We start from the raw sequence: 13267 nt of genomic DNA, 5'->3' as shown, positions 1-13267 counted from the left end.
TATATAGAAAGATCTCATAAATGCGGCAAAGTCGAATCTATACTCGGGATGCTGGAAGATTTCTCTGGATTTCTTCTTTTTTTTTCAACCTTTCTCTCTCTTGCTTTCGCGTGAAAAGGAACTTTGTGGATGGTGCATGCATGCTTGGTCACTCCATAGACCAATTCCTTCGAGTCTAACAGAGAAAAAGAGTGAAACTACTTTGCGCTTTTGAGATTTTCATACCAAATGGATTTTGCGCAGTTTTTTGATATTTATGCCTAAGTTGTTTATGCAAGCTTCGTCAAGGATGCTTCTAGACTATTAGATTTTGTTGTTATTGTTGTTGTCTGGTGTCCATTCAAATCTCTAAGTGCTTTAGCTTTAACGCGACTCTACGAATATTTATTTTGAAACGTTTTCTCTGGTTTTCTTTTAATTAAAAATTTTTTTTTCGGTGATAATTCCGAAAACTATTTTAGCAACTGTAAATTTATTCAACGATTTTGTAAATATATTTAAAAATAAGAGAGATATTCATATTGTCTGGGAAGCGTACCTAAAATTATAGTTTTGATAGCCTTTTGATTATGTTAAGAACCATAACTCGCGTTTGGTTGAAGCGAGGAACTGAGAAGATGGGTTCTAATCCTTCAATTAATACTGTTTATCTTTCCAGCCTTTGTATCCATTCGTTCTAATTCGTAGAACGAAAACGTTGTTGTAGGTCAAAGAGGGATGATAGTGGTTGATCAAAATTGAAAAATTGTTCACGGATTATTAAGCAAAAGTGGAAATAGGAATAAAACTATAATTCTAGACAGGGGGAGGTATGGCTTGGACAGGGTTTCCTCCTTCTTAGAAGAAAAATAATTGGTAGAATCCCAGTGCTGTAGGTGACTGTTAAGCGTCGGCGAGACGTTGTTGGCATCTTTTGGGTGTGGTGACGTCTTTCTTATCCGGAGAGATTCCTCTCCTGTCATCTGTCCGTTTTTCTCTTCTTTCGGAGGCCTCGACTATCTGAAAGTCTCGTGTTAGTGTATGTCGCTTTTTATCGAGCTAATAAAATTTCTCCCCAGCCAGAAGGAAAAGAAGGTAGAAGCCTGAATTTTGAGTTCCCGCTGCTAAACATAGCTGCCCCGCACTCGTGACCTATTTATTAGGCATCTGTGGGAATCCAATCAAGAATTTCTAATTAAAATTAGCCAGGCTTATACACCGCTTATTCAAGAGGCGTGTCGTCGCGTTGTAACTCTTATCTACGTTCCTGTAACTCGCCACCGCCGACGAAATTGATTTAGGATTTACGCTACTTGATCTATAACTGCATGATTCTTAAAAGAATTGTGAAATTATGGAAAAAAATTTAAAATTTTTAATTTTCATTTGCATTAATTTCGTAATTATTCTACTGTGCAATTTTACAAATTAGATCTCACTCTTCGAAATTAAAGTTAGGCCAAGAATTATATATTCTAAGTTTATTGGTGAAGGTCAAAGATCCAGAGACAAAAAATTCAAAAATGGCCAGACGAATTTATTTGCTTTTTACGTCTGTACCAAAACTCAGGGAATTCGCAAAAAATGTTAACTCAATTATGTTCGGTGTTTGTTCACTTTTCGAGTAAATCTGGTATTAATCTTTGCGTAGAGTATAGCTGTAGCTGCAGACCGTATCTCCGTCCGTCCGTAGCTCGTCTCGTAATTTGCATTTAAATAAAAAATCGTATGAAGTTTAAAAGAGGAGAAAATTATTATTTTTTTTACCGGGGCTTGAAAAAGATATTTATTTGTCCTAATTGGGCGACAGTCTCGCTCGCCCCTCTATATTCCATTTCGTCTGGATGTTAAGTGATAGTAGTGGAAAACGTTTGCCCGAATGACAAAAGACCTTAAACACTTTAGGCTTGGTAGGAACGAGAGAGGAAAGGGTTAGAATGGCGGAAGAAAAAGGCTTTTAAAACTGGGGTTTTCGTCGGACGGACGATGGGAGATGGGGCAAGCACCATACCAGTATAGGAAAGGGTTCCCATGATGCAGCAGCTACGTTTGTCGCAGACGGTCATCTAGACTCGACGGAAAAGAAAATAAGCCAGCGCGTTATTTCTCATAATTGATGATGTCGGGGAAGAATCGCTCAAGTATAAAAGTATTTGTACCGTCCCGCGCAAGGAAAAGTTTTTCCAACCTCGAAACATATTTGAAAACGTACGTACGCCCACTACGCATCTTAAATTGTTTCTAACGACACAACCCAAGTATTAAGAGGACAAAAGTCGTATACGTTTGAAAAATGAATTGTTAGATCCTGCATTTGAGTTCAAGCTTTTTATAATTTTTATAATAGTTTAAATTATTTATCATAACTTAATTCATTTATCCGAATGGGCTAATTTTTACCACTTGAACCCACGAATGAGGGCAACATCTTTCGTGGATACTAATTATGTTTCTCCCTAAAGCCTTGTGTAGAACTGCAAAAGAATACGATCTTCTAGACAAGCCTGTCAGTACAAAGAGATCTTAAACACCTTAGTTAACATTTTACCCTTGTGACCGCCGACTAAAAACGTTCATATCAAGGATTTATTTTAAGTTTATTAAAAATGCTTTTATTTACCTATACTCGAGCGAAATTCAGTGGCAATTTGAAGGTATTTTAATTTCCTTGGATAAAAGTATATTGTTCCCAACTATAATTTCTTCCAAATGATCGGTTTCCCTTTCCAAACTTTAAAAGGAAATTGAATTCGATTTTATATATGAAATACATTTTAGGGTCTATTAAGAAAATCCAATATAATAGTTTATAAGATGGGACACAGTACCAAACCGATAGATTCCACGCCCCATCCCTCTTCGTAATGGTTACGATATTGCTGGCTGAACTTATAGCCGACTATAACGGTATACGTGCTATCGAGACATTGGTATAGATGAGACTGATTCCGTGTCTAAGAGAAGGGTGGACCATCGGGTTCTTTTCTTTTGTTCGGCAAAGGGGGGCTTTAAAAAAGAAGACTCTAAAAATCCTTTCAAAGGGTGCGGGGGTATATACTATGGCTCCCAATACCCGAAAGACCTAGAAGATGGAGTTTAGATAGATTTGGTTCCACATATTTGGTCTTTTCCGAAGATGAAAAAAGAAGTCTTTAAGGGGGTGTACGCGGTGGAAAAAAAAGAAGAAACACAGACTAGTTACCACAGGACAATACGCGATTACCCAATGTTTTACTGCAGTTGATACCCTAGTTTATAAAGGTTCTGAGGATTTCAGATTGCGGCAGTGGTTCAAGATATGGGTTTGAAAACCAGCTGATGTCCTGATTATATCAACCATGAGATGCGTTTTGCCTTGATAAGCGTTGACTGCTTCCCGTTAACACATCTAGTTTCGTAAATATTTCAGCACATATGGACTTCATGACGCGTGTGCATGAGTGTTTCGCGAGTTTCCCTGATGTAGTTTAACTTGTTTCTGAAAGGACTAAGTTCCCCCAAATACTGAAGGTACAGCCGGAGCGAGACGTCTTTCTTCTACTCCTATAACCCATCTTCTTCGTCTTCTTTTTGGGGTCTCTTGGGGATATCTGAAAATAAGTTTCGATCTCGGACATCGAACCTAAAGAATCGGAGAATGCTCGGATGACCCGAGAAGACGATTACGAACAACACTCCCTCCTTCACCTTTCCTTCTCTCTCTCTATCTCTCTCTCTCTCTCTTAGGCCTGTCTTTCTTGGGTTCTCTCGGTTCGAGAACACACGAACTGTGGTAGGAGTGTAGTACCATCGGTACCCCAAAAAACCCCTCTCGCGATCCCTTTCTATATATATATATATCGAAACTGTTTTCTTAGTAATTATATTATTGCGAAGAGGGTTATACGTTTCGTATAGGCGATGGGCAAACTTTGGGGGCTCTCTTGGCTCCCGGTATTTAGGACGTAAGGGATTCCGCTACTCGTGATTACACGCTCAACCACCTTCGAATAACTTCGGAGCTTTTCAGCGCGGAGCTCACGAGTGGGATACTCTTTTTAAGTAGATATTTGGTCCCAGGTATAACACTAGGTTTTGGAAATATGGTTTCGATGTCACGCTTTTTAGAGAGAGTGTAACATTATAAACAGCTGGGTTTGGCCATTAATGCGTCAATAAGTTTGTCACTGGTTACTGAGAGCTTGTCATGAAGTGACCTGGTGAAACGTCATAGATTCGTGGTAAAGCGACGCCTGGTCAGGCGCTGTCAAAGGCTTAGTACAGACTAAATAGGAAGATGGACTGCTAAACCGAGTGTAGTCAATTCTCGCTTGTCGTTCTCGAACTATAGCTCTCAGTAAGTCTCTAGCATTACGAAGTATGGTGTACTTATAGAGCATATCTTATAAACTTATGATGCGTCATAAAACGTTTATCATTTAAAATTTCTAGACTATAAAATTTGTCATTTAGATCAAAGTAATTTAATTAAAACTATAATTAGATACAGTCTTATTAACATTGTCTGGACGGTGAATTTGAATCTTAAGGTAATTTGTTTGAGATATTTATACGTTGCTACATTATATGGAACATAATCGTTGCTAACATGGGCAAAAATGTAAGAAATCAAAGGTATTTCCGACAATAAAGAAACGAATAACAACATATAGACTTTTAAACTTAAGAATGAAACAACTTCCGTTAAGTTTAATTTTAAAGTGAATCTTTCTTAGTCAGCAGGATGTAACGATGATATAAAACTCACTACTTTATGAATCAGTGCTCATGACGGTGAGCTTAGGTATAACTTATAATTTTATGGGGTATCATTAGGGTATTAATTATTCATTCAAAGCGTAGCCTGATTTGGGAATTATATTAAAATATATGACCTTCAAAATCAAATCAACGATATTGAGTTATCTCGTCTCTAGGGGCAACTAAGTAAAGTCGAATTAAGTCTATATTTACACATGGGGCGAAACCCTAATCGAAAATTCATCGAGTTATATGTTTGGTAAACTGGAACGAACTAGTAAAAACATTATGTACGCTTTTATATCCAATCTACTATCCAAATACAAACTTAAGACGGGATTAAAAACCAAGCTCTTTAAGATAACCGCCTCGCTCCGCTCTTTGGTATTTACTTTGTAGATAATAGATGTATCCGCTCGTTTCGACTTTGGTAATTTTCAAAGTTTGATAAAAAATAAAAAAAAACATATCTTCAAAATAGTTTTTGAGGAATTTTCTTGTATATATCAAAATTGAGTTGCAAGAAATCTCTTTGAGAATTGCGAGTAACGCCTATACATAAATTCGGTAGCTATATTCCGATTCTTTAATTAACTAGGGGGTGTTTTTTCGCAGCCACGTTTGAACTTTGAAGGTAAAAAAATATTCTATTCCCTCAAATACAGAAGGGAAAAAGCTGTTTAAAAACTGCGAGTTTGTAGATAACGAAACGCAATTTATTCCATGTCTTCTCTCTCCATTCCTTCTTTTAAACCCACCTGAATTTTTAGATTTTTGGCTTTATTGATTTAAGATAGGTCCGAATCTTTACGACTAATTAGGCATTATTTAATTAAGAATATAAAAGTTCTCGTGAAATTTTTAAAAATGGACTTAATTTTGAGACCATCTCATGAATAAGGACAACATTTGTGACGTCTTACTACCATATCCTCTTACCTTAGGGCGACCATATTTTGTTTACATCTGTATCTATAAAAATAACCACCTTACCAGCAATCCCTTTCGAGAGAGGTAGCAATTTGGTCAGTTTTCCCGGAGTTCATACCTTCAAGGGGGCCCAGGCCACCTATAGGGCTGTTTTGATGGGGGCCCACGATTTCCCCAAGGCCCGCAAACTCTCTCGATGGCCCTGACCCTGGACCACGTACGTGGTGAATGTTGCTATCAATTAGTTATGGAATGCTCTATTGGTAGCCTTAAAATTCGAAACTACATTTTCACCAGTTATTAAAATAAATTTGATTTCGGGGTTTTTAAACTTTTTATTTTGATAATGAACTTGTTTTCTCTCTCTCTCTCTCTTTCTCTCTTCCCCCGTAATGGGCCTCCTTACGCTTTAAGTATTGTAGAGTCGGTTTTTTATCAGTACTATATCTAAATTGCTATCTTAGTTACCCATTACAAATATTCGATTCATAATAATTCCATCCGAACAGTTTTGTTTCTCTTTCTTTCTCTCTCTTCCTTTGCACCTAAAGTAAATGGGGAAACTTTAACTCAAAGTTGAAGGGAATTTTCGAAGGCAAACGTCTGTTATAGAACGTGTTATTTCATTAGTTCTAACAGGAGGGTTTAAAGGTGGGAAAAACCTAAATGGGTTAACGACGTAAAGGCCGCAAAGTGTTGTGTATGTCTTTCATGTTTGGTTAGATCTGTGGTTGTTTCTTATCTAGGCGAGGGATTAAATCCATGAGCCAAGATCAAAGTTTTTTTTCTTTCGACGATTCTCCTGATCTCCTCTCTGTGTTCGTAGTTATTTGATTGTGTTTTAGGAGGCCAGGGAAGATGGGGTCGTCGACTTGATTAGGCTTAGCCTTTTTCTAATGACTTTCCCCTAATATCAGACGGAAATGACAACCCGGACACGCTCTCTAAATTTCCGTAACGAAGTTGTCTTTTAGTCCTATCCAAATTTCTGAATTGGTGACAACGTATTTGTTGTTTCATCTTTTTGGTATGTTGATGTTTGAAATTATAGGCTTAGCACGCAGTTTCATTTCAAACTTTTATTGCCATTGTACCCTTTATGGATTGCAGACAAGTCGAGAGTTCAAAAAGGCAGCGTTTAATGATGATTAATTTAAACTATAGTCTAGACTGATATTTAAGTGTAAGATAATTCAATTTCAAGTTAAAATTGACGAAATAAATCTCCAAATCGATTTCAAAGCGTCTATAAATTTCCAGACAATGACTAACAGTCAAAATCATCTAGAAATTGGTTAATGCGCTGATGTTTGTACAGACTAATTCCTTCAATTTTAGCTATAGTTTAATGATATTAAATATTCCTATCGATGTAGGCTAGTCAAACCGTCGTATCAATTACTCGCGCACCTTGCTCGTTTTACGGGGCGGAAGTTATCATAAACAATGAATATATGGCAGAAGGAGAATGAGAGGAGGGAGAGAAGAGGAGAGAGATCTTTCTCGACAATTGTCCCGGCGGCGGCGGCGCGCTTGAAAAACTTTCTTGGCCAAACTTGGACCCGATTCTTTCTCATCCCGTTACCTCCGGACCAATAGTTCCTTTGGAGCGAGATCTAGAAAGGGAGAGAGAGAGAGAAAGATGTTGGGACGCGCTAAGCAATCGATGGAGGCATAAATGACAATCGTGGACCCCTTTTTCCCTCATAGAATGGGAAAAGCTAGAGTTTTTTAGGTTGTTGTACTAGCCCCTATGGACGATTACGAAGGGTTCCGAGGGTAGGCTAACCAAGCGGGGGTCCTGGGCTATTCTTCCTCGATTGACTTCTCCTTAATACGTTTGATAGTTACGGCCCGGAGACGTTGTCTCCCGGTATAGAACGAACCTTAGAACCCCCACGCTACGAGTTATTGCGTATATATCCGAGGAGTTTTAACGGCGCAGGCGCGATAACGCCGGGGAGTACTTTTTGCCCAAAGCTCTTACTCTTAGCCGGTGGTATGGCAGTCCCGACTTGGCTACCAGCACGTGCGGGCGCGTTATTACGGAACCCCCGAGAGTGCGCGAGATTTAGATCCCAGAGTTATACACCGAAGAAACTTTTGATAAATATATATATACTTGACTAGATAAATCGTTAGAAAACGTAGCATCTTTATCAGAAAACGTAAAAACGCGGAAGAAATAAGTCAACGGTTCTTCTTTTGGAAAATGTCATTCAGCTTCAATCGGAAAGTTAGGTAGTTTCCTACCCCCTTGTTTCCTTCTATCTCTTATCGGAAAAGTTACAATTCCATTGAAGATTATACAACTTTTTGGACAAACTTTCTCATCGAACGATCAAACAAACAAACTCTTTTTCCCCTCCCGTAATTTTCCTTTTGAAATGTTTTCCCTTCTTCTGGTTGTAGTTTGTCGGATTTCAGGTCGCCAGTTTGTCGCCTCTAACTACTACTGAACTATGAACCTTAAATTCAAGCCGGGAGTACTCTTTATCTTCCTTTTATCGGTAGGTTTACTTTTTTTTGTTTTGTACTTTATATTTGCGATAAGTTCCTCGTCGCTAGAACTATATCGTCTGCACTCTGCAGTTGAGAGGCAACTTTTCTCGTTCGTCTTCGAGAAACAATAAACTTGGTTTCCCCCCTCTTTCTTTCTTCGACTCTCATCGCGCGATGAAACAAAGTTTAAGTTGATCATAAAGACCAAGTCTCACGTCGCTTCTCGGTAGAGTCTGGTCTCTAGAGGTCAATTGGCAGGCAAAATTGAGCTATGAGTAAAACGGTCACAGTGAAATTTTGCCATGTATATGAGGCGACGGTTGGCGTTGCAACCTATATGGAACATTTAATTGCTTCAAATATCGATATAGTCAATAGCTAATGTTTTTCAAAGTTTATGAGCCACTTGATAGCCATATAAGCTCATTTTGAAGCTCGTAATCTAGTTGAAACGAAATGAATGTCCACTGTGGCACAAACGTCTCTTTCTAGAATACGCCAATGTACTCGCATTTATCTAGTATTATGTTAAAATAAAGTAAAATTAGGTGAAATATCCAATATTTCCATGATGAGATATCTAATGTTTAAAATAACATTGCTATAGAAACTACACTTAGAATCAGTATAAAACTTCGAAGCAAAGCGTACGTTAGACTTTCTCTTTGAAGAAGAGGGAAGTCGTGTTACGGTTGAAGATCGAGAGGCCACTCTTAATATTTTTAATTGTGTAAGATATTATTTCCGACGCTGTAGAGTCAACTAGTCATAGTACAAATGAGCGACGTATACAGAACGAAAAAGGGGTAAGGAATGACGAGGGGAAAACGTATATAAAGAGTTATATCATGATAAGCGTGGGAGTCTACGTTCCGCTACATTTGTTTTCAGTTGACAAGAAATTTTTATCAGTTTTGATGACAATTTGGGCGTGCCCGTCAACTTTCCCCGTTTCGCGCGCTAATTACGCCGCTACCGTTTAATGAATTGAATGAAAGAGCTACAGCAGCCTCCTTTATAGCTTCTCGCGCTCGCAATAAAAATGCTTTATCACATTCTTATTCCCCTTATACCGCCATACCAAACTATAAAGGGTGTTTCTGATGAATAAGTCTGCCATCAATTAAGTAGGATGTTCTTTGGGTGCATGCACGATTTTTGAGTCGAAAATCTCCATTTTGTCGCAAAGGACACTGTTTTCGAGTTAAGATTGATTTGAGTATTTTACGAATGACCCTTTATATTTAATCAAGAAACTGATTAAGACAATTATTGCTAATTTAATTAAAGGGTTGTCCCTAAAACACTCTAATCATAACTCGAAAACAGTGGCCCTTGTGGTAAAATTCAGATAGAAGTTACATTTTCGACTAAAAACACTCAAGGAATGTCCCCCTTAATTTATGGAAAGCAGACTAATCAGAAACACCCTGTATAAGCATGTATACCCCAAAGTCACTTTCGTTTTTGTATTTTTTTTCTTCCACCTTTTTACTCGAGCAAGGTATTTTAATCCAATCAACTCCGCCTGCCTTCGACCCAACAACATCATTAATTTACCTTCCTTATTGGTACCATAATAAAAAAAATGGAGGTACTTTTTTATTCCCCTTTTATTTCATTCAAAACTTTGCGTAAAAGTGAAGTAAAGATTTATTATTAACTTAATTTAGAGTAGATTAAGAAAATAAAATGCACCTGCCTTCCTTTCTCTCCGTAAAAATCAGGTCAAAGTGATCGTTTAAAGGAAAGGTGAACTACCTATTTGTTTTTGATAGAACCAAGATTCCATATAATGCCTGAATACTTTTAAATATTGAATTGCATGATGTTGTTCCTTTTCCTGATTGGTCCAAACTCCCCCCTTATAAAATCAAGGCCAAGTTCATAACGATAACTGAACTACTCATACAAATGTCTGACAGAACACTATGATAAGTAATTTTTTATTTGATTGGGTAATCTTTGTAAAAACTGAAGAAACAAGTTCTTGTTAAGAAATATTATACATATTCCGAATTACTTTTATAATTCTAACCTAGTGTTATTCTCCCTTTAGTGATGTTGACAAGTCGATTCCAATTCTTTTACTATCTATTACGTAAGGACAAGGTTAAGGGGGAGTTATATACATTTCCGAGTTCCAATCCTTTGAAAATATTATATAAGAAATTTGCTTTTTGTATAAAGAGTTGTACGCTCGCTCATATCACGCACCGAAAAAAATAGAACCTTGGCGCATGCACTTTTTTAAAATCCAACTTTTTCGGCTTGCCTGCCATACTTAGGCTTACGCATCCTTTTAATGTTAAAATGACAAAAAGGGAGCATTCTCCCATAAAAACATTAAATTTGTTAGGGAAAAGATGCACGCTAGTGAAAGAGAGAGAGAGTGAGTGAGTGAGAGTGAGAGAGAAAAAACTTCTCTGGAAGATACTACATAGAATAAAGAGTAGATAAAATAGAGTAGTGTGGGCATCAGCTTAGTAAAATTGGTTAGTTATGAAATATGGCTTTCGAGATAAAATTTATGCCACTCAAAATGATAGTGTTATGTTTAGTTCTGAACATAGTCAAGGAAGCTAACATTTCTATTGTATATTATTAGTCCAAAATGGAGAAAACTCCAATGGCAAGCTACAAATCTTCTCCACTAGAAAGACGGTATGATGCATGTCTGTAACAGCTTCTCTTTTTAGTGTAGAAAGAATCTAAAATAACGAAATTATGGAAAACGTGGCAATAAAAAAGATAATTAGCAATAATTTGGAAATGGTTTAGGCTGCATTTATTGCTGGGAACTCTCCATTTTTATCTACTCTTGATTGAAACTAGTGGGGGGAGGGATGAGGGCTACTATACACCCCAACAAAAAACACCTCATTTCTAGAAGCGATTAGCGCGCGGTGAAAACCTTTTTCGTTAAGGACTGGCGTAACATCAACAAGAAAAAAAGGCACGTTGAATTAGAGGCAGCAGTGAAAATCGCATTGTTATACGTGTAGGTTCCGCTACGTCGCTCTTATGCACACACAAGATCTAAAAACATCTTATGGAATAATCGTATAAAAAAGTAGTTTTTTATTTATTTTTTATTTTCATATATGCTTATTTATATTAGCTTTACGAGTTGTTCAAGATCAGTTTTGTAAACTGTAGAAAGCTACGGAAGGTATAACACGCGATGTTAAACGTCATTAAGGATGAAAATAGTCATTACCAACTACGACTTGAACCAGGAGTATGTATACGCGTAGGAAAGTTATGATTTGAAGCCCAAGAAAAGATTCGCATCTTATCAATCCTTCAGTTTGCGGGTAATGACATGAGAGACGCGCTTTTATTATTATTTTTTTTTATTTTTGGGCGAAAACTTTTTCGCGCCTTTTTTTCCCCGCCATTTCTCCTTGGTGGTGACTTCCCACCAAAACTATTCCGAGCCTTTCGGGCGCATTTGGAGGAAACTCGTCCTTTTTTTACACAATGGGATTTGCCGCCAAAGTGCGCCAAACAACGAGAGATGCTGCATGAGCTGGCTGTCCAACCGGGGGTGTGCATTGAGGATCCGTTCCTATAAATATTGTGACGAACTCGGAACAAGACATTGAGGACGGAGAATTCTTTTTTCTTCTTCTTCTTCTTTTGATAGATTCTTTTTATCAACGACAAGAATATATATATATTTTTCCTTCCATACCCTATCCTATCCTACCCACCAAAAGCTATCGCTTTAATGGTATATTTTTCCTTTTGTGATTAAGTGAACCGACGGACTAGCAAGCGAGTGAGTCAATGTATATTATATATACGCTTGATTTAAGATTAGGCCTAAACCTTAAACCTAGCTTTTAACTAGCTAGCGTCGATGTAGAACTCATTTTTTTTAAAGGGATGAAGTGGGGAGATACGAATTTTGAAAGGACAGTATACTTGATTTAAAGACAAAGGCCCATTTTTAACCCTGAAAGGCGAGTCGAATATGACCTTAACGACCTTTAAACCTTGTAACATCGACCTCGGTTACAAGACTTAAATTTAGAAAAGGTTACAAAGTTAAATTCCTTAAATCGTTTGGTCTAAAATTGGTCTATTTACGGTTGGAACTATACGTTCTGAGGCATTAAAGAGAAACCTATTGTGCCACGCGGCGAGCTGCGTAACAGAAATCGCCTTCAACTATCTTAATGGATAAAGATACTGCATGGTATAATACCGTTGGGGCTTTCAGACACAATGAATTAAAAAGGATAGAAACACGCTTCGCTCGTAATCTTGTAACGGAAAAGATGAGATTATTTCCTTCTATTTCTTTTCTGTAAATAAAAACACAGCACTGTCGAGACATTGTTCAAGAAATCACAAAAATGTGGGACAGTAAGCACGAGGAAAAAGGGGGAAGGGACGATGTGTGACAGGATTTTGACCGTTAATGGCGGCCGGTGGCTTTTAATAGCCACCACGAAAGAGTATATTGGTGTTGGCGAGGAGGTTTTTAGAGTATATATATCGTTCTTTCACTTTAGTATGTCAGTTCTATCGCCATTGCCGCGTGGGCGATCATTGAACATCCGGGCAAAATGGACATCCCCGTGATTTGTAGTTGTAGGTATATACCGTGGTTTCACAAAAAACAATACTCTTCACTTTGACACTTGATATTAAAGTTTACTTTTTCCCTCTTCCATGTTTGTACCAAATAGGCTATAGTTTTTGTCGTTGTCTTCTGAGTCTGAAACTTAGTTCACGACATACGAACAACCAAAAACGTTGCGCGACCAGTTAGGTCTCAATAAAAATTAGTTCAAAGGCCATTTATGCAACTGACCATTCTATTCTAAACCAAAATTAGTCAGACCGTGACCGTTATATTGTTCTCACTTGGGTAAATCCGGGGTATTTTTTTTTATTGTATAACCAAAACCATGGCTAGACCATAAACGATTAAGTCAATTTAGTTAAACGAATTTGCCAGTTGAAATTAGACTTAACTAGATTCCTTAATGGTTATACCATCAAACAGACGACATAAAAAATAGTACCATTACGCGGCAATGATGGATGTAATATACAAAATTACATAACGAATCCGGGTTACGCTATATTTATACAATTTTGA

General features: G+C 37.5%; 1 protein-coding gene across 3 annotated transcripts in view; it reads left to right on the top strand.

The window, feature by feature from the left end:
• The first annotated feature begins 7061 nt into the window (after positions 1–7061).
• Positions 7062–13267, top strand: part of nolo (ADAMTS-like no long nerve cord) — a 36433-nt gene continuing 30227 nt past the window's right edge. Inside the window, exon 1 of one of the 3 annotated variants that reach the window (XM_089867729.1) lies at positions 7062–8159. In XM_089867729.1, the coding sequence (XP_089723855.1) occupies positions 8112–8159 (48 nt within the window). In that variant the 5' untranslated portion in view covers positions 7062–8111. The remainder of the gene's footprint in view (positions 8160–13267) is intronic. The other 2 variants (XM_089867728.1, XM_089867731.1) reach the window with 2 other exon arrangements.

Source organism: Phalangium opilio, unplaced genomic scaffold, assembly GCF_054372755.1.
Source record: "Phalangium opilio isolate 3A_F unplaced genomic scaffold, DU_Popi_V2 ptg000024l_1, whole genome shotgun sequence".
NCBI lineage: Eukaryota > Metazoa > Arthropoda > Arachnida > Opiliones > Phalangiidae > Phalangium > Phalangium opilio.
Note: the sequence above shows the minus strand (reverse complement) of the source record. Positions and strands in the feature narration are given on the sequence as shown.